This window comes from Panthera uncia, chromosome D1, assembly GCF_023721935.1.
Source record: "Panthera uncia isolate 11264 chromosome D1, Puncia_PCG_1.0, whole genome shotgun sequence".
Taxonomy (NCBI): domain Eukaryota; kingdom Metazoa; phylum Chordata; class Mammalia; order Carnivora; family Felidae; genus Panthera; species Panthera uncia.
The window spans coordinates 58,343,725-58,363,707 of NC_064808.1; the positions used below are offsets into that span (position 1 = coordinate 58,343,725).

The 19,983-nt window shown below is 36.5% G+C and overlaps 1 protein-coding gene across 4 annotated transcripts in view; it reads right to left on the reverse strand.

Annotated features, from left to right (window-relative positions):
* The window catches only part of RSF1 (remodeling and spacing factor 1), a 160,601-nt gene that overhangs the window by 101,496 nt on the left and 39,122 nt on the right, over window positions 1-19,983 (reverse strand). For 3 of the 4 annotated variants that reach the window (XM_049619702.1, XM_049619696.1, XM_049619711.1), the window contains exon 2: window positions 16,473-16,564. In XM_049619702.1, coding sequence (XP_049475659.1) covers window positions 16,473-16,564 — 92 coding nt within the window. Of the gene's footprint in view, window positions 1-16,472; window positions 16,565-17,494; window positions 17,857-19,983 lie in introns of those variants that run through there. The other variant, XM_049619705.1, reaches the window with a different exon arrangement.

Sequence of the window (19,983 nt, forward strand, 5' to 3'; positions counted from 1 at the left end):
CAAAGTTGACCCTTGAACAGTGCAGGCATTAGAGGTGCCAATCCTGTACACAGTTAAAAATCTGCATATAACTTTTGACTCCCCCAAATCTTAAATAGCCGACTACCGACCAGAAGCTTTACCTATAACATGTAAAATCGATTAACACATATTGATATCACACATGTTTATATTACACATAAATTATATAATTATGTAATTTAAATTATATTATATATGTATATATTATATTATGTATAATATATTAAAAATTTTATATTTATATTACATGTGTATATTGCACATAATATATACTCTTACAAATAATATATATTATTACATATATTATATATATTATTACATATATTACAACGTCATTACATATATTTATATGGTGTTATATACCATATTCTTTTGTTTTTTAAGTTAATTCATTTTCAGAGAAATAGCAAGCAGGGCAGGAGCACAGAGAGAGAATCCCAAGCAGGCTCCGTGCTGCCAGTGCAAAGCCTGACTTGGGGCTCAAACTCAAGACTGCAAAATCATGACCTGAGCCAAAATCAAGAGTCGGATACCCAGCCGACTGAGTCACTCAGGCACCCCTACCATACTCTTAAAAAAAGAAAATGTTAAGAAAAGCATAAAGAACAGAAAATACACTCACAGTATTGTACTATATTTACTGAAAAATTCTGCATGTAAGTGGACAGGTATACAAACCTGTGCTTTCAAGGGGCAACTGTATTACAAATTTAACAGCTTCTCTACCCAAGCTCTGGTTCTCTATTACTAACTTGAATGTATGGCTAAGAATAAATATTTCTCTTTGGGTCTTAGTATCTTCATCTTTTGCCATTTTGACTTCCCAACCTTGGGCTACTGTTGGCCCCTCTCTGCAGTCACTCCATGTGGTCATGTCTGTGCTGATGCCTCTGCTGCTGAGGGGCCTAACAGGCCTAACCCTGGCGGAGGTTCGGTTCTGTGTACCCTGATCCATTCCAAGCTGCTGCAGAAGCAGCTCGGGACCATGGATGTCACTATTGGGCTCACCTCCTGCTTCCTGCGTTTCCTCCTGCCATCAGGCTGGGTCCTATCACATTGAGCTACTCGAACCAGGAGTGAAGGGGGCTGTCCTATTGCTCACCCTGCAACCTGACCACCCCCAGCCTATCCTGATCATGTCTGCTACATTCCTGGTCAGCCTTCCCAGGATCGTATTACATACAGCTACCTCTTCTGCAATCATTACTCCTAGATTTCCTCATGGTGACATCTTGGGACCAAATACATTGGTTTATAAGGCCCTCCTCAATAGGGAGCTCCTTATAGTAAGGTCTATTTAAACCTTGGGGGGTGGAGGTAACCTTCATCTGTTAAGTCAAGAGCTCTGAGAGAAAGAAGTTAGGATTTAGTTTGGGAAATGAGTCTAGGATCATACTTAAGATTTCTGACTTGGGTAAGAAGGTGGGGGTATTGTGCTATTTAACTAAAGGTATTAGTCAGGGTAGTAAAGGTTATGCTGTAGTAACAAATAAGACCTAAAGCTTAACCATTTACAACAGCAGTTGGCAAACTATGGCCCACAAACTGAGTGCTTGTTTTTTGTAAAATAAGTTTTATCAGAACACAGCCAAATCCATTCATTGAGGAATTGTCTGTAGTCGTGACAGAGACTATAAGGAACAAAAGTCTACAATATCTAGTATCTGACCCTTTAAGAAATGGTGTGTCAATCACTCAGTTATAGCAACAAAATTTTATTTCTGGCCTACGTTGATGACTGGTTAGCAGTGGCTTTGTAACCTATCATCTTCACCCAAAAATGGGCAGCACTGACTTAGAAAAGTATAAGTTATCATAGCAAAGGGAATAGAGAACATGGAGAAAATCCACTGCTCTTAAAAATTCTGCTCAAAGTGTAACCTATCATGTTTCCTTGCATCTCACTGGCCAAAAACAAGTCACATAGCCATGCCTGAATTCACTGGCAGGGAGATGTATACTTCTCCCAAAGCGAAGGAAACCAAATCTTTTTTAGTTGCCATACAAAAATCTGCTCCTCCTGCCCCATTTTCCTGAATTTATGCCACTAAGTAAGGGTTGATACCCTCTAACTTCCTCTACAAATAGGTATGATCATGGGACTGTGCTCTTCCTAATAGAACAATAGGAGTGAAGTATACAAATTCTGCCTCACTTCTTGAAAGAAAATTGTTTGCCCTATACATTCTTACCCTTTCCTGCAGCTGAAACGCATTCTACAACAAAGAAAAAAACAAAATACCCTAGGGTGGAGCAATAAAATGTTAAGAACCTGGGGGCACCTGTGTGGCTCAGTCAGTTAAGCATCCAACTCTGATTTTGGCTCAGGTCATGATCTCACAGTTTCTAAGTTCAAGCCCCACGTCGGGCTGACAGGTTGGGATTCTCCTGCCTTCTGCCCCTAACCCACTCACACTCTCTCTCTCTCAAATTGAATAAATAAGCATTAAAAAAAAGATTTAAAAAAAAATGTTAAGAACCTGGATCCCTGAATAACCTCATGGAATACAGTTGTCCCAGGGTAGACAAGTCAGATTATTGTAACAGATACAAATAAATTTAATGCTTATTTAAACAATTATATTTTGGAGTTTCTTTCTTACGGTAGTTTAGTCTCTAGTTAATATTGACTCATCAGCATTTTTTCAATGAAGATGTTCAATATGTAGTTGGTATACTGGCCTTCAAACTAAGATTCTAGATGAAAATATAAGTCATTAACATATGAGGTTTTAAAATCATAGGAATAAACAAGAATACCCAAGACGAATATATAAAATGAGACTAGAAGAAGGTCTAGAACAAACTTCTGTAGTATAAAAAACTTTTAAGAACTCAGACAAAAAAAAAAGATCTGGGAAAGGAGACTACTAGGAGTAAAAGGAAAAACTGGAAAGGAGTGTAGGAAAAAAACTAAAAGAAAACAGTGTTTCAAGGAAAGAACAATTAGAGAAATTAAAAAGATGTGGAATAAAAAGTAACACTTCAACTTAGCAATTAGAACATCATTCAAGCTTTTCACTGTAAAGAATTTTTATTGCAATGGAATGTTACAGAAAGAAGAAAAATTCCAAGGGACTGAGGAGTGAATGGGAAGTAAACAGAATAGTAGACACCTTCTGGGTGGCCCATAATGATCATCATCTCCTTGTATTCATTGCCCCTATAGAATTCACTTCCCCTTGCTGCCCTCATCCCACAGCTTTGGATATAAGCCAAATCCAGTGACATTACTTTAAAACATGGCAAAAAGTGAAAGTAGGTCATATCTAAGATTTGGTTACAAAAATATCATGACTTTATTTGTCTCAGCCCTTCTCTCTCACTCATTGGCTCTGTTGCCATGTGGGAAGCAGTCATATGGAGAAGTAATGCCCCCATGGAACTGCAATGTCATGAGTGGCCCTGTGGATAAGCCATGACAAAGAAATGAATCCTGACAATAGCAATGTAACTGAGATTAGAAGTGGATTCTTCTTCAGTTGAGCCTTCAGATGAGACTGCATATCAGGCTAACAGCTTGATAACAGCCTAATGAGAAACTCTGAGCCAGAGGCATCCAGCTCTAGGTCACCTTCAGATTCCTAACACAGAAAAATGACAAGAGAATACATGTATGATGTTCATTTTTAAAAGTTTTTATTTTAATTCCAGTTAAACATACAGTGTTATATTAATTTCAGGTGTACAACATAGAGATTCAACAATTCCATACATCACCTGGTGCTCATCACCAAAAGTACACTCCTTAATATCCACTACCTATTTAATCCCAACCCTCCACCAACCTCCCCTCGAGTAACTGTCAATTTGTTCTCTATACTGAAGAGTCTGTTACTTGGTCTCTCTCTCTCTCTTTTCTCCTTTGCTCATTTGTTTCTTGAATTCTACATATGAGTGAAATCATATGGTCTTTGTCTTTCTCTGATTTATTTCACTTAGCATTATAGTCTCTTGCTCCATCCATGTCACTGCAAATGGCAAGATTTCATTCTTTTTTATGGCTGAATAACATTCCATGGTGTGTGTGTGTGTGTGTGTGTGTGTGTGTATCTCCATCCATTCATCCATCGATGAACACTTGGGCTGCTCCCACATCTTGGCTATTGTAAATAATGCTGCTATAAACATAAGGGTGCATGCATCCCTTTCAATTAGTGTTTTTGTATTCTCTGGGTAAATACCCAGGGGAGTGGTTACTGAATCATAGGGTAGTTCTATTTTTTAACTTTCTGAGGAACCTATATACTGTTTTCCACGGCTGCTGCACCAGTTTACAAGAGCGTTATTTTTTCTTTACATGCTCACCAACACCTGTTGTTTCTCGAGTTGTTGATTTTAGCCATTCTGACAGGTATGAGGTGATATCTCATTGTAGGTCTGATTTGCATTTCTCTGATGATAAGTGATGAACATCTTTTCATGTGTCTCTTGGCCATCTGCATGTCTTCTTTGGAAAAATGTCTAATCATGTCTATTGCCCATTTTTTAACAGGATTGTTTTTTTAGGTGTTGAGTTATATAAGTTCTTTATATATTTTAGACACCAACACTTTATCAGATATGTCATATATAAACATCTTCAAGAGTTCCATAGGTTGCCTTTTAGTTTTGTTGATTGTGTCATTCATTGTGTGTATTTTTAATACAGTAGCATAGTTTACTTTTGCTTTTGTTTCCCTTGCCTCAGGAGACATACCTAGAAAAAAAGTTGCTATGGCCCATGTCAAAGAGGTTACTGTGTTCTCTTCTAGGATTTTTATGATTTTGGGTCTCACATTTAGGTATTTAATCCCTTTTGATTTTGTGTAAGGTATAAGAATGTGGGCCAGTTTCATTCTCTTGCATGTTGCTGTCCAGTTTACCCAACACCATTTGTTGAAGAGGCTGTCTTTTTCCCACTGGATAGTCTTTCCTGCTTTGTTAAAGATTAACTGACCATACAGTTGTTGGTTCATTTCTGGATTTTCTATTCTGTTTCACTGATTACTATAGCACTGTAATACAATTTTAAGTCCAGAATTATGATTCCTCCAGCTTTGCTTTTCTTTTTCAAGGTTGTATGGCTATATGGAATCTTCTGTGGTTTCATACAAATTTCAGACTTGTTTATTTTAGTTCTGTGAAAAATGCTGTTGGTGTTTTGACAGGGCTTACATTAAAGGTGTAGATTGCTGGGGCCCATGGGTGGCTCAGTCAGCTGAGTGTCCAACTCAATTTCAGCTCAGGTCATTATCCCAGAGTCACAGGATCAAGCCCTATGTTGTACTCCATGCTGAGCATGGAGACTGCTTAAGATTTTCTCTCCCTCTGCCTCTCTCCCACTCCCACTCGCTCTCTAAAAACAAAACAAAACAAAACAAAAGGTGTAGGTCGGGTATTATAGACATTTTAACAATATTTGTTCTTCCAATCCATAAGCATGCAATGTCTTTCTGCTTCTTTGTGTCATCTTCAATTTTTTTTCCTCAGTGTTTTATAGTTTTCAGAGTACAGGTATTTAACCTCTTTGGTTACATTTATTCCTAGATATCTTACTATTTTGGGTGTAATTGTAAATGAGATTGTTTTCTTACTTTCTCTTTCTGCTGCTTCATTATTGGCATGTAGAAATGCAACAGACATCTCTGTACATTGATTTTGTATCCCGTGACTTTATGGAATTCATTGATCAGTTTTAGTAGGTTTCTGGTGGAGTCATTCAGGTTTTCTATATATAGTATCATGTCAGCTGCAGTTTAAAGTCTGACTTCTTCCTTGCCGAACTGGATGCCTTTTATTTCTTTTTGTTGTCTGATTGCTGTGGCTGGACTTCTAGTACTATGTTGATGTTGGATAAAAGTGATGAGAGTGTACATCTTTGCCTTGTTCCTGACTTTAGGGGAAAAGCTCTCAGTTTTTCCCCATTGAAGATGATGTTAGTAGTGAATTTTTCATATGGCCTTTAGATGTTCCCTCCAACCCTACTTTAAGGGTTTTTATCATGAATTGATACTGTATTTTTCAAATACTTTTTCTGCTTCTATTGAAATGATCATATGGTTCTTATCGTTTCTCTTATTTTTTTTAATATGAAATTTATTGTCAAATTGGTTTCCATACAACACCCAGTGCTCATCCCAACAGGTGCCCTTCTAAATGCCCATCACACACTTTCCCCTCACTCCCACCCCCCCCATCAACCCTCAGTTTATTCTCAGTTTTTAAGAGTCTCTTATGGTTTGCCTCCTTTCCTCTCTATAATTTTTTTTTTCCCCTTTCCTCTCCCCCATGGTCTTCTATTAAGTTTCTCAGGATCCACATATGAATGAAAACATGTGGTATCTGTCTTTCTCCGTATGACTTATTTCTCGTTTCTCTTACTGATGTAATGTATCATGTTGATTGATTTGCAAATAGTGAACCAACCTGGCAACCCAGGAATAAATCCTACAAGATCATAGCGCATGATTTTTATAATGTATTGTTGAATTCAGTTAGCTAATACTTCACTGAGGATTTTTGCATCAGGGATATTGGCCTATAGTTCTCTCTATATACATACATATTTTTAGAAAGAGAGCGAGTGTAGGGGCACCTGGATGGTTCAGTTGGTTAAGCATCCAACTTCAGCTCAGGTCGTGATCTCACGGTTCACGACTTTGAGCCCCACGTCAGGCTCTGTGCTGACAGCTCAGAGCCTGGAACCTGCTTTGTATTCTCTCCCCTTCTCTCTGCTCCTCCCCTGCACATGTGTGTGTGCTCTCTCTCTCTCTCTCAAAATAAAAGTACATTTGAAAAAAGAAAAAAAGAGAGCAAGTAAGTGCAAGTGGGGTAGAGGGGCACACAGAGAGAGAATCTTAAGCAGGCTCTGTGCTCAGATGAACATTTAGCTTAGATGCGGGGCTTGATTCCACAACCCTGGGATCATGACCTGAGCTGAAATAGAGTCGGACAACTGACTGAACTGCCCAGGTGCCCATGTAGTTCTTTTTTTGTGTTGTCTCTATCTGGTTTTGGTATCAAAATAATGCTGACCTTATAGAATGAATATGGAAGTTTTCCTTCCTTTTCTGCTTTTTAGAATAGTTTGAGAAGAATACATATTAACTCTTTTTTAAATGTTTGGTATAATTTGCCTGTGAAGCCATCTAGTCGTAGATTTTGTTTGACAGGTTTTTTTCCCCCATATTTTAATTTATTTTTGAGAAAGAGAGAGCATGAGCGGGGGAGGGGCAGAGAGAGGCAGGCACAAAGGATCTGAAGTGGGCTCTGTGCTGACAGCAGTGAGCCTCACGTGCAGGACCTGAACTCAGGAACCATGAGATCATGACCTGAGCTAAAGTTGGACACTCAACCAAATGAGCCACCCAGGTGCCCTTGTTGGGGTTTTTTTGGATTACTGAACCAATTTCATTGCTGGCAATCAGTCTGTTCAAATTTCTGTTTCTTTCTGTTTCTGTTTTGGTAGTTTATAAGTTTCTAGGAACATATCCATTTCTTCTAGGTTGTTCAGTTGGCTGGCATATAGTTTTTCCTAATGTTCTTTTATAATCATTTGTATTTCTGTGGTGTCGATTATTATTTCTCTTCTTTTCTTGATAAATCTGGCTACAGGTTTATCAATCATTGATTTTTTCAAAGAACCAGCTCCTGGTTTCATTAATCTGTTCTATTGTTTTTTTTTTTAGCTTCTATATCATTTATTTCTGCTCTAATCTTTATTATTTCCTTCCTTCTGCTGTTTTTAGGTTTTGTTAGTTCTTTTTCTAGCTCCTTTTGGTGTAAGGTTGTTTGATATTTTTCTTACTTCTTGACATAGGCCTGTAGTGCTATATCTTTCCCTCTTAGAATCGCTTGTGCTGCATCCTAAAGGTTTTTTTTTTTTTTTTAAGTTTTGTGTGTTCGTTTTCATTTGTCTCATGTATGTTTTTACTTTTTCTATTATCGCCTGGTTGATCTATTCATTGTTTAGTAGCATGGTATTTAATCTCCATTGTATTTGTGATCTTTCCAGTGGTTGATATCTAGTTACATAGCGTTGTGGTCAGAAAAGATGCCTGGTATGGCTTCTTCTATTTGTTGAGAGTCTGGGCTAATACATGGTCTATTCTGAAGAATGCTCCAGGCACACTTGAAAAGAATGTTTTAGGATAGAATGTTCTCAATATTTCTGTTAAATCCATCTGCTCCAGTGTGTCACTCAAAGGCACTCTTTCTTTGATGTTCTGTTTGGACATCAACACACACAACACAATTGACATCATCTGTTAATACTGACACACAACACATCTGTCAATTGATGCAGCAGAATGTTAAAGTATCACTGTATTACTATCGATTAGTAATCAATTTGTATCTGTCTGTTATTAACATTTTTATATATTTGGGTGCTGCTATGCTGGGTGCGTAAATATTTACAACTGTTAGATCTTGTTGGACTGTCCCTTTATTATTATACACTGTCTTTCTTTATGTCTTGTTACAGTGTTTGTTTTAAAGTGTGTTTTGTCTTGGGGAACCTGGGTGGCTCAGTCAGTTAAGCATCTGACTCTTGATTTTGGCTCAGGTCATGATCTCATGGTTTGGTTTGTGAGATCAAGCCCCGGTCAGACTCTGTGCTGACAGCATGGAGCCTGCTTGGGATTCACTCATTTATTCTCTCTGCCCCTTCCCCACTCACATGCGCACTCACTCTCTGTCAAAATCAACAAACAAACAAACAAAAAGTCCCTTTTGTCTGATATAAGTACACCCACTCTGGCTTTCTTTTGAAAACCATTTGCATGATAGATGTTTGTCCATTCCCGCACTTTCAATCTGTAAGCGTCTTCTGGTGTAAACTGAGTCTCTTATTGGCAGCACACAGATGGGTCTTCTTTTTTTATCCATCCTGTCACTCTACATCTTTTTATTGCAGCATTTAGTTCACTTACATTCAAAGTAATTATTGATACGTATTTATTGGCATTTTATTACCTGTTTTGTGTGTGTTTCTGAAGATTTTTTCTGATACTCTCTCGTCTTTTTTTCACGTTTTGCTAAGTTTCTTTAATGATATATTTGGTTTTCTCTTTTTTTCTTTGCAGGTTTATTAGTTTTTGATATTCAGATTCTACATAACCTCTTCTGCATATAGCAGTCTATACTAAGTTGATGGTCATTTAAGTTTGAACCCATTCTTTTCTCCTCACCTCCCTAGATTTTACATATATGTAAAATTCTATTTTATATCCTGTTTTTGTGAGTTCTTGGTTTTTTATAGAAATCAGATCCACCTATTGTTTCTTCAAATTTTCTGCCCTCTTTTCATCCTCTTTTGGGACTCCTATAATGATTTTCATTACATTTGATGGAGTCACTGAATTCCCTAAGTCTATTATCATTTTGTGTAGTTCTTTTCTCTCTCTTGTGTTCAGTTTAATTACTTTGTCTTCCAGGTCACTAATTCTTTCTGCTGCTTCTTTCCTTCTGTTCATTCCATCAAACATGTTTCTGATTTCATTTATTGATCCCTTTATCTGAGCTATGTTATTCTTTATCTCTGTGTTAAGGTTCTCACTCTTTTCTCAAATCCAGTGAGTATCTTTGTGATCGCTGCTTTAAATTCTCCATCAGGCATGTTACTTATACCTGTTTCACTTAGATCTCTGGCCAAAGCCTTGTCCTGTTCTTTCATTGGGGATAAATTTCTCTGTCTCCTCATTTTGTTTGCCTCTCTGTGTCTGCTTCCATGTTAAGAAAGTCAGCTATGTCTTTTGATCTTGAAAGTATTTACTTCGGGGCGCCTGGGTGGCTCAGTTGGTTGAGCGGCCGACTTCGGCTCAGGTCATGATCTCACGGTCCGTGAGTTCGAGCCCCGCGTCGGGCTCTGTGCTGACGGCTCAGAGCTAGAGGCTGTTTCAGATTCTGTGTCTCCCTCTCTCTGACCCTCCCCCGTTCATGCTCTGTCTCTCTCTGTCTCAAAAATAAATAAACATTAAAAAAAAAAAATTAAAAAAAAAAAAAAAGAAAGTATTTACTTCATGAAGAAGAGGTCCCAGAGTACCCTGCCATGCTGTGTTTCCTATTCATCAAAACCTGGCACTTCAGGGGTATATTTTATCTGTATTGCTTACTAACTGATATTATGGTGTTCCATTTTGTTAAACACTTGATGAAATTTTGATTTCCAACAAAAGCAGGACCTGAGATGAGCTTAAACAGTTTATTTGGAAAGTATTCTAAGGAAGGCCTCAAAAAGTAGACATACAAATTCAAACAATCACAGAACGTCCTTCATATTGGTGACCAGCCACAGTATCAATCTGAAATAGTACTCTGCTTCTTTCTTTGGTGTCTCCTTATTCTCCATGTACCGGGGCCAGTTTCAGACTTCACCTGGAAAACTCAAGGCTGCAAACCAAGAGGCATCAGGGAGAATGTAGTTTGGGATGTGCTGAGCATTAGGGACAGCTCAGAGAATGGCAGACTTGATATTCACTGTTTTCACTAGCTACATTTTGAGGTTATTTGTCATCAAACAGCAGATAACTAATACAAAGGGGGAAAAGGGAGGATGGGTAAAAACTAAAGGGGAACAAAGAATTAAGGAAGAGTTTATTCTTTTTTTTTTTTTAATTTTTTAAATGTTTTTATTTTATTTTTGAGAGAGACAAAGACAGAGACAGAGCACGAGTGGGGGAGGGGCAGAGAGAGGGAGACACAGAATCCAAAGCAGGCTCCAGGCTGTGAACTGTCAGCACAGAGCCTGACGCGGGGCTCAAGCTCACAAACTGAGATTATGACCTGAGCTGAAGTTGAACGCTTAACCAAATAAGACACCCTGGTGCCCCAGAGTTTATTGTTCTTTAAAAAAATTGTAGAGATTGTAGCTTTCAAAAAGGATAAGGGGGAAAAACATATATCTGTACTTAAGGTGTGTGTATGTGTGTGTTGTGTATAAACTTTATTTATAGGCAACAAAAGGCTTAAAAATCAGAAAAAAGGAAAAATATTTTTAAAAAGGACAGTAAATATGAATATGAAATTAGCAAATCTCACTAAATATTTAAGTAGATAAATTATCTACTTTTTTAATTTGAAGGATTTATCTACTTTTTTTTAATTTGAAGGACTTTTTATACACATCCACACACACACACACACATCCACACACACACATATATTATGTAAGGTCATAAAATAAGTCTCAACAAAATTAACTGTATCAAAATCATAGAAAGTATGTTCTACATGTTATAAAATTAGAAACCAGTAATAGAAAAAAAATTGGTGAAATTTACAAGTATGTGGAAATTAAACTACAACTAAATAACCAATGGGTCAAAGAAGAAATCACAAGAGAAATGAGAAGATACTTTGAGATGAAAGTAAACTAAATATACCAATTTATGGAATGGAGCTAAAGCAAGAAGTAAAGATGGAATATAATAGCTGAAAATGCCTATGTTAAAAAAAGAGGAAGATCTCAAATCAATAACCTAAATTTCCACCGTATTACTAGAAAAGAATCCCAACTAAACCCAAGGCAAATAAAAGGAAAGAAAAAAACAGAAAAATAGGGAAATTCTACAAAACTGTTAAGTTGGTTCTTAAAAGATCAACAAAATTGGTAAATCTATAGCTACACTGACCGGGGGTGGGGGTGGGGGTGGGGGGAGAACACTCACAATCAGTAAAATAAGGAAAGAGGGAATATTACTACCAACTCTACATAAATAAAAAAGATCTCAAGTGGATACTATCAACAATCTAATGCCAATAAGCTAGGTAAAATGAACAATTTCCTAGAGACACAAACTACTGAAATTGACTCAATACCTATAGGGAATACCTATAGGGGCACCTAGGTGGCTCAGTTGGTTGAGCTTCCAACTTCGGCTCAGGTTGTGATCTCACAGTTGGTGAGTTCGAGCCCTGAATTGGACCCTGTGCTGACAGCTCAAAGCCTATAGCCTGTTTTGGATTCTGTGTCTCCCTCTCTCTCTGTGCCCCTTCCCCACTTGCACTCTCTCAAAAATAAATAAATGCTAAAAAAAAAAAAAAAAAAAGAATTAACATTTGGTGAACACTTACAAAAAATAAGAGGAGGTAACTTCTCAACTAATTCTATGAAGCCACAGACATCTCAATAAAACACATCATCATCCCTATGAATACAGAAACAAAAATCCTCAACAGTAAATTAACAAACCAAATCTAGCAACATATAAAAAGGATTATGAACCACGATGAAGTGAGACTGTAGGACTGCACAGTCCCAACATATGAAAATTAATCAATGCAATATACCATGTTAATAAAGGGAAAAACCACATGGTTATCTCAGTAGATGCAGAAAAAACATCTGACAAAATCTAACACCTTTCATGATAAAAAATATTCAACATACCAGGAAGAGACCTTTTTTAGTCTGATAAAGAACCTCTATGAAAAACACATATACCTGGGGTGCCTGGGTGGCTCAGTCGGTTAAGTGCCCGACTCTTGGTTTTGGTTCAGGCCATGATTTCACAGTTCATGAGTTCAAGCCCTGCATCGGGCTCTGCACTGACAATGTGAAGCCTGGTTGGGATTGTCTCTCTCCCTCTCTTTCCACCCCTCCCCTGCTTGCTCTCTGTCTCTCTCAAAAATAAATACACTTAAAAAAAACCACACATATCTAATATCATATTAAATCTTAAAAGACTGAAAAATTTCCCCCAAGGATCAGGAACAAAGGATGTCTGCTCTCACCATTTCTATACCAGGGGTTATACCAGGTATACCAGGGGTTCTGGTTTTCTTACGCAAGAAAAAGAAATAAAGTATGTCCAGATTGGAAAGGAGGAAGTAAAACTATCTGGATTTGGAGATGATATCATCTCATATATAGAAAGTCTTAAAAATCTACAATAAAACTATTTGAGCTAATAGTTTGACAAAGAAGCAAGACACAAGATTAATATACAAAAATTAGTGTATTTCCACACATTAGCAATGAGCGATCCGAAGATGAAGTTAAGAAAAAAAATTACATTTATAACAACATCAAACCAAGAAAATACTAAAGAACTGAACAAATAAGTATAAAACTGGACTCAGAAAACTATGAAACGTTTTTGAAAGGAATTAAAGACCTAAATATTTTGAAAGACATCCTGATCCATGGATCAGAAGACTTATTTTTGTTAACCTAATATTCCCCAAATTTACCTACAGATTATATCTAATCCTATATAAATCATAGCTGGCATTTTTGCAGAAATTAACAAGCTGATCCTCAAACTCATTAAGAAAATGCAAGGAAAGCAGAACAGCCCAAACAATCTTGAAAAAGAACCAACTCAAAACCTATTACAAAGCTTTAATAATCAAGACAGCATAAATGATGACATAGAAGTCAACAGAATAGCAACTTCAGAAATAGACCCTTCTATTTATGTTGAATTGACTTTTTACAAGAATGTCAAGGCAATCAAATATGGGAAAGAATGGTCTTTTCAACAAACAGTAATGGAATAACTAACTGGATATCCACACTCAAAAGGATGTGGTTGGACCCCTATCTTATATACAAAAATTAACTTAAAAGAGATCATAGATCTAAACACAAAAGCTAAAAGTACAGAACTGTTAGAACAAATTAGAGGATTACATCTTTATGATCTTAGTTTGGGCAATAGTTTCTTAGATATGACACCAAAGCACTAGCCACAAAAGAAAAAACTGTATTGGACTTCATCAAAATTAAAACCTTCATGCATCGAAGAACATTACACAGAAAGTAAAAGAAAAAACACCAAATGGGAGAAAATGTATGCAAACCATGTATCTGGTAAGGGTCTAGCATGCAGAATATATAAAGAGCTCTTAAAACTCAAGAACAAAAACACGAACAACCAACTAAACAAAGAAGGATAGGAGGAGGCATTTTTCCACATTTTCTCAAAGCTATACAATGGCCCACAAGTATATGAAAGGAACACTCAACATAATTTAGTCATAAGGAAAATGTAAATCAAAACCATGGGAACCCCCACTAGGATGCTTAAAATCAATCAATCAGTCAATCAATCAATCATAAGTGTTAATGAGGAAGGATGTAGAAAAACTGGAACCCTCATAAATTGCTAGAGAAATTGTAAAATGGTGCAGCTTTGGAAAACAGTCTGGCAGTTAAGTAGTCAAAACAGAATTACCATATGACCCAGCAATTCCACTCTAGATATAAGAAATGAAATCACATGTCTACTCACAGCAGCACTTTTCATAATAGCCGAAAGATGGAAACAAGCCTAATATCATAAACTGATAAGTAGATAAATAAAAAGTGGTATATCCATACGAAGGAACATTATTCAGGCATAGAAAGGAACAAAGCGCTGATTCATCCTTTAACAGGGATGAAACTTGAAAACATTATGCTAAGTGAAAGAAACCAGACACAAAAGGCCACATATTGTATGATTCTATTTATATGAAATGTCCAGAATAGGCAAATTCATAGAATCAGAAAACAGATTAGTTTATAAGGACAAGAGGAAAGGAGAGTAATTATTAATGAGTATGGGGTTCCTTTTTGAGGTGATAAAAATGTTCTGATTTAGACAGTGATGATAGTTGCACAACCTTGTGAATATACTAAAAAACACTGAATTGCATACTTTCAAAGGGCAAATTTTATGTTATGTGAATATATCTCGGTTTTTTAAAAAATGAGCTAGAACCTGTAGTTTTCACCACAGAACTAAAGGGGTTTATAAAATCATCTCATTTCTCACATTTTATGAAGAAACAGACAACGGTGCAAAGTAGATTATCCATGGTTCTAAAGTTTAACAAGAGATGGGAACAGTACACAAGATATTTCTACCTAAATTCTCAGAACATGTAAACAAATAAACCCACTTTAATAACAAACCCACATTTATTTACAAGGGACTATACCCTTTAAGATATTATATAAAAATCAATGCCCTGAAATTCCAGCATCTCTTTTAAAGCTCCAAAACTTGATTCTTAACCATTAGTAAATATTTTATTAAAGGCAAAACAGCGATTTCACTGGTATTTTCTAAAGCACTTTTTTAAAAAAACGTTTATTTATTTTTGAGAGACAGAGAGAGACCGAGTATGAGGTGGGGAGGGGCAGAGAGAGAGGGAGACCCAGAATCCAAAGCAAGTTCCGGGCTCCGAGGTGTCAACACAGAGCCCAATGTGGGGCTCGAACCCACGAACTGTGAGATCATGGCCTGAGCTGAAGTTGAATGCTTAACCGAGCCACCCAGGCACCCCTAAAGCACTTTGAATAGTTAAAAATTTGCTCAGTTATCATTCACAGTTTTAATATATTTTGGAGATTTCATTCAACATTAGTTTGGGGTCTGTATCTCCTCTCTTGAAATGTGGCCAGAATTGTGGCTGCTTTCAACCAACAGAAAAGGAGCCAGTGAACTGATTAAAATTGTTATGTCACTTAATTTGGAATGATGTGTTATACACCAATAAATGGAAAAGCACATGTGATTTTTATAATAATGTAACAAGCAACTCTTATACCCTGATGATTCCTCTTTTCACAGTGCTCTGAAGTCATATATATACCTCCCCCAAAAAGAAAGCAGGTATGAAAATACATGGGTAAACATGTATTTTTTTAAAAGACAAGAAAATCATACAGTTTTCAAAATACCAAAAAATATAACCTAATATTCTGTTATGTTATAGAATTAAAAATATTCCCAAAAGATATCATGGAGGTAGGTACATTTATCAGCTTGGGCTTCCAAAAATTGTGTAGGTCTCAAAGTTTGGATACAATTTCAGACCATTTTTCCTGAATGGTTTATCGTAAAGCATTCTGATTTCCCAGGTTGTTTTCACTAAAGGATAGCTTTGGCCTTATCGGTAACTGGTAATCTCCTATACTGATTTAAAGGTGTTATGACATCTTACCATTTAAGTAACAGACAAATTCTGTGTCAATGCATACAGTGTGATCTCAAGGAAAAATGACAACTTTCTTTGCCTTATTTATGTCTTACTTGATTTATCTGGATGATTTTAAGGATTAAATGAGAGAAGACATGAAAAGTCCTAGGCACGGTGTTAGGCACAAAAGGGACATAACACCTCTGAAACCCAAATTTAGGACTAAACACTATGGCTTAGTAGTTGCAGAAAAGAATCACATACTGATAGTAATTGTATGGATTTCTAAGTCATATTTTGCAACTTTTAGTAGACCATTTTAAAAGTTCAGCATATTACGAAACACATCAATTTATGCTACAGTAATATTTCAGTAACAGAGAAGGCACATTTTTTGAGAGGGGAGGGAGAGAGAAACAGAGAGGGAGGAAGAGAATCTTAAGCAGGCTCCATGCCAGCATGCCAGCGAGATCATGACCTGAACTGCAATCAAGAGTCGGATGCTTAACCAACTGAGCCACCCAGGTGCCCCAGAGAAGGTAATTTTTAATATTTACCTTGATCAAATATTTTTCCCATCTGTCTGCCGTAACAGATTTGCCAATCTTCCTCATCAACTTCAAATGGAGCTCCACCAATTCTTTTGGTACTTAAAAGAAAGAAAAAATACTGTTAGCTCACAAAATAAAACATTTATAAACATTTAAGATAAAAAAAGAACTTTCCCCTTCTCTGAATACTTTTTCAAAATAGAGGATGTTGACTTTAACTATCTTTTAGACCTGTGAATCAGAAAAGACTAAACTAGGGCAAGAAATAACTGAAAACCACTCTTTTAAAGATGAGCAGGAATATTCACATTTTCTTTCAAAGCATTATCAAGTAAGAATGAACTCGAATGTAAACTGTGGATTTTTGAGTGATAATGATAGGTCAAAGTAGGTTCATTAATTATAACAAATGTACTTCTGTGGTGCCAGGAGATATGGATAGTGGAGGTCGTATGTTGAGAAAGAGTGTATATGTGAACTCTCTTTGTGCTTTGTGCTCTTTGAACTTTGTGCTCTATTTTTCTGTGAATCTAAACCTGCTCTAAAAAATAAAGCCAATTAAAAAAAAAATATCATCAAGTAAAAGCCCTTAACCATACAACCACAATTTCTACTAGTGTTTGTTTCTCATAACACGTATTTGTATACTTTACTGACATTACAGACCAAGACACAGATTCATAAAATTAGAAAAGAATCAAGGAATATAAATTCCAAGTTGGATATGGATATGGATATCTCAGAAACAGTCCAATGGCTTTCAACCTATTTCACAAAACTATTCTTTCAATCTATACCTTCTCTATGGGCTAAAGTCCTCTACATCATCCCTCTGGATCTTCACTTGACAATTTTCAGGACAGAACACTGACTTATCTTCCAAAGTTCTAGTTATTAGAAAGTTAGCCTTATACAAAGTCAAAATCTGCCTTTCTACACCTAGTTCTTACTCTTATTCTCTAGTTTCAAAGACAATATTTTCAACTCCTCTTCAGCTAGAACCTTCAAATATTTGAAGACTATTTTACCTTCCCTCAGGTTTTCTCTTCTAACTGTAAACAGCCAGAGTTCCTCCATATATCCCTTGGGTATGACGTGATTATGTTGTTTAATTATATCTGTTAGACGGAAGGGAAATAAAAGGACACACATACACAGCCATCAAATTTGGCATTTTCCAAATACCACTAGTAACCTAAGAGAAACAGGAGGTATACTCTCTAAAACGTTTCCATAATCAAATACATTAGAAAAATACTGGATTGGGGTGCCTAGGTGGCTCAGTCGGTTAAGTGTCCAACTCTCGGTTTTGGCTCAGGTCATGATCTCATGGTTCGTGGATTCAAGCCATGCGTTGGGCTCTGTGCTGACAGCGTGGAGCCTGCTTTGGATTACCTCCCTCCCTCTCTCCCTCTCTCCAAATAAATAAACTTAAAAAATTTAAAAAAAAGAAGAAGAAAGAAAAGAAAAATACTGGATCAAAACAAAGGTCTTATTTTTTGTTTTAAGTGCAGGACTTCTTGACAACTTTATTGATGGATCTTGTGTGCACGTGAATATCCAAGGATATAATCTTCAACATTCACCTAATATATCTCACCATGGAATTTTGTGTGAAACATACATACAACACTAGCTTATCTTAGGATACAAGTGCTCTTAAGAACAGGTTGGGAAATGATGGACTAATTTTCAGTCATTCTTTTAGACTCTTCATTCTCCACTAAGCTAATTTTAACTTGAAACAACTCTGCAGTATAAAAACATTGACCCATTCAATAAATTTCTGTGGGACCACTATTACTAAACAAGAAAAAATATCCTTAGTGGGCCTACTCATGTGAGTCTTTTTAGGGCATTAGACAGTGGATCGTGGGTTGGAGGTGGGGTGGTGGCAGTGGAAAGAAGCATAGGATGGGTGGTTACAGACAAGTAGACTATTACTCTAAGTCTAAACCTGAACTTGGGATTGAGGGTGAGGCAGAGAAAAGGGGAGAAAGGACCTTACTTACAGGAGTAACAGCAGATGCAAAAGACTGAAAAAGAAGTGATCATGGAACTGGAGGCATGGAAAAAGGACATGATCATGAAGAGCTTTGTAAGTCCAGGCTAAGAAATTTACATTTAAAAATTTAGACAAGAGAGTGCTCTCTCTGCACTTTAGAAAGCAAGTGAATTGCAGGAAAACAGACTGCTTTTATTTCCTTGCTTGTTTTGGGAGGTGGATGCAAGGCAGAGATAACATGTAAATTCCAGAAAATATCAACCCAGAAAGATGGGAGTAATGTGAACATAGGTAGAGATAGTACAGACAGAATTAGGCAGATCTGAGAAATATTTAGGAAACAAATAATACAACTTAGTGATTGACTGCTTGTGCAAAGCTATAGAGAGAGTCAAGAAAACCTGAGGCACTGGCTTGGGTAAGTGAGTAGACTCCAATGACAACACAGTAGGAAGAAAAAGACAAGGGCTCAATTGTCAGCTTAATATAAGGTGATCATGATTTTTCTGGTGAAGGTCTTTAAACACTGAATCTCAAATTCCTCATCTGTAAAGGGCTACATTAGCTATTTTACAGTTTTAAAGCTGTAAAATACATAAAGCTAAAACACCTTTATTTTTATTTGTCATGACACTTGTGGAACCAAAGTCTGTTTCAATTTCTCCTTGTCTGCTTTCCCAAACACAACAGTCATGATGATTCAGCCTTTAGATATCTCAACCCTGTGCCCTATTTCCCCCACTTTCTCTAGGATATTACTGTACCTTCTCACTTCAAAAAAATAACTATGATAGTCTCTTATAACCAGTCTTCCAAAAATACTGTTTTCATAACACTTCCCATTCATCGACATCTTTTCTGGCTCCTAAATACCTATATTAAACTCATCCGGATTTCTTACTCCAGCCTCAGAGTCTTAAAGTCAGTCTCACCCTAACTTTTCAATCACTCTCTCTCACTTTTACACTGAAATCCTTCATTCAAATCAAAACAGGATTCTGGCCTGTTCACTAAGCATACCCAGTCCACTACCTATCTGGGCTCTATTCAAGCCTTCTAGTTTACTGTTTTCTCCCACTTGAATTGCATTTATCTTTCTATGTCTTATCAATAAAAGGCCCAAAGTCTCTGTGATAGCCTTTTAATGATTCCAGCAACATGTTTATCCTTGGAATGTCCAAAGTATTCATTCTGCCTATATCACTTCCTTAGCAGCTGGCTAAAAGCTTTGCATCAGTGTTTAATACATGTCTTTCATTATCATAAAGATACATGAAATCACACACACAAAAATTGATATAATTAGTACTACTATATTTCTAAAAATCTAAAAGGACAGAAATAAATGTATGCAAAAAAAAAGGATTTCATCCCACTTGGCAACTGTAGACATTATTGATTTAGGCATACAGAAATAAATTATATATATATATATATATATATATATATATATATATATATACACATATATATACACATATATATATATACACATATATATACACACACATA